General features: G+C 36.7%; 1 protein-coding gene across 5 annotated transcripts in view; it reads left to right on the forward strand.

The window, feature by feature from the left end:
• Positions 1-1,103: 1,103 nt before the first annotated feature.
• Positions 1,104-2,263, forward strand: part of TAC1 (tachykinin precursor 1) — an 85,461-nt gene continuing 84,301 nt past the window's right edge. For 2 of the 5 annotated variants that reach the window (XR_005749378.1, XM_040352289.1), the window contains exons 1-2: positions 1,104-1,227; positions 2,050-2,263. The exon at positions 2,050-2,263 is cut by the window's right edge and continues 31 nt beyond it. Coding sequence is in view for 4 of the 5 variants with exons in the window: in XM_040352289.1 (XP_040208223.1) it covers positions 2,187-2,263 (77 nt within the window). In the remaining variant the exon portion in view is untranslated. The remainder of the gene's footprint in view (positions 1,228-2,049) is intronic. The other 3 variants (XM_040352290.1, XM_040352291.1, XM_040352292.1) reach the window with 3 other exon arrangements.

A 2,263-nucleotide genomic window follows, 5' to 3' on the forward strand; every position in this document is an offset into this window, starting at 1 on the left:
GGCTGCATTTGATGGGGCAGAAGTGGCTGCATATAAAGGGCACATGTGGATGCATATGATGGGCAGAAGTGTCTACATTTGATGGGGCAGAAGTGGCTGCATATGATGGGCACAATGGCTTCAATTGATGGGTATGTTTTCAGTATTTTTCAATTTGTATCTGCCACCCCCCCCAAAAAAAATATTATTTTTTTAAGCACCAGCCGCCACTGCTCCCCATCACCTGTCAAATTCCCTCTGAAAAGTGGTCAAAATGCAGATAGCTATTCAGAGGGCACCATAAGCCTGGAAGAACCCTTACATTGGCGATCGTTGTGTGAGATATACATACTTACATTATTCCAAGATGGACCAATGTAACGCTGCAATAAAAATCATATAGAGTTCAGCTTGTAACACACCTCGCAGGGTTTTCCCTTTTCATTTACAGATTAATCACTTTAGCGGATCTTATTTCGTATATAACTTCAAGCGGAATAAAAAAAAAAAAAGGATAATCGTGTTTTTTGACAGTTTGTCAACCTTTTTTATTTTTATTTTATTATATAACAAATTCCTCTTGTGTGAAGAATTGTGATGACTCATGTCCCTCCTCCGGGGATAACACTTGTCTTGCGCCCCGGTCTCCCACTTGAGTGTCACCGACGAGCGCGGCAAACCCTGTACCGCTGATGGCTCTTGACGAATCGCTCAATTTTAATATACGATCGTATTCCAAAATAACCCGCGATTAACATAAACAGGTCGTGACTTGCGCCTTGCCTATGATCACATCTATCATTGTCTTTTCTTTCATGATTTAGCTCGGGTGACAAATCTCGAACGCATTTTATGTCATCAGGAGAGCGGTTTATAGTGCACGGCCCCGAATGACGTCACCGTGAACAAATTGCAACAGAAGGGGTCATCTGCTGGGGGGGGGGTCATAATTACGTCTATATAGGCATAATAGAAAAAAAAAAAAACAAGGTTGGATTAAAAAAGTTCTTGGGAAAGCCTCCAAGTCTAATTGAATATTGATAAGGGAATATTAGCGTGCAGACGTCACACTGTCCCCCATATGGTGAAGTGAGTTGGTTGGAATTAGGTAATTAGGTTTGGAACACGAACGTTCTTTAGTCCTGCCCATCCTCTCCTTATATATAGTTGAGCTCTGGGGAGTGCAGTGAACAGCAACACACGAGCTGAACAGGCGAGAGCTGCCAGAGATCTTCCTATCCAAGTACAGTAAGTGATCACATCTTCCTCTTGGCTTCCTAATTGTAGGAGAAATCTTTTATACTAGACTAGGAATTTAGGTGTAGCGAAAAGCTTGCACTTTAATCGCTATTTTATGTTATAATTTTTGGAGCTAACATGTTGAAATGCAGTAAAATAACATGCTTTGTATGTTAAAGCAACTGCACTAGTTGCATTTTATGTGTTTTCCTTTTTTTTCTTTTTTATCTATTTATGGATGACTTTTTTCTCTTTTGTATCTATATATGGATAACTTTTCTTTTTCTTTTTTTTTTTTATATGTATGAATGACTTTTTTTTTTTATCAATATATGGATGACTTTTTTTTTTCTTTTGTATTTATATATTGATGATTTTTTTTTATTTCATATTTATGTATGTATGACTTTTTTTTTATATGTATGAATGACTTTTTTTTGTATCAATATATGGATGACTTTTTTATTTTTCTTTCGTATTTATATATGGATAACTTTTTATTTTATTTCATATTTATGTATGTATGACTTTTTTTTTTCTTTCGTATTCATGTATGGGTGATTTTTTTTTCTTTCGTATTTATGTATGGATGATTTTCTTTTTTTTTTTTCGTATTTATGTATGGATGACTTTTTTTTCTTCCTGTTGATTGACATTTCAAACGTTAACATGCTCACAAAAAAAAAAAAAAACAGCTGCTTCCACATTTTTTTCAGCTATGTTGTTGTTGCTTTGTATTGGGAATGTCTATATTTTTGAATGTGTTACTTGCGAATGATTTTTTATTTTTTTTTGTTCCTGTTGATTGACACCTCCTGTCTTCTTTTGCAGAAACTGCATCTCCTGTCTCTTCGCTTCGCAGAGATCATTACTTCTCTTGTCTCTCGGGTTTGAAGTGTCACCCTTACACTTGTGTGAGAAGCAGCGCCGGTCCCGTTGAAAGGGTTCTGTGGCGAAAGCAGGAAAGCATGAAGATCCTCGTAGCCTTTGCTGTCATTATGTTGGTTTCAGCGCAAGTGTTTGCGGCAGAAATAGGACTTAACGA

This window comes from Rana temporaria, chromosome 5 (assembly GCF_905171775.1).
Source record: "Rana temporaria chromosome 5, aRanTem1.1, whole genome shotgun sequence".
In the NCBI taxonomy this organism is placed as follows: domain Eukaryota; kingdom Metazoa; phylum Chordata; class Amphibia; order Anura; family Ranidae; genus Rana; species Rana temporaria.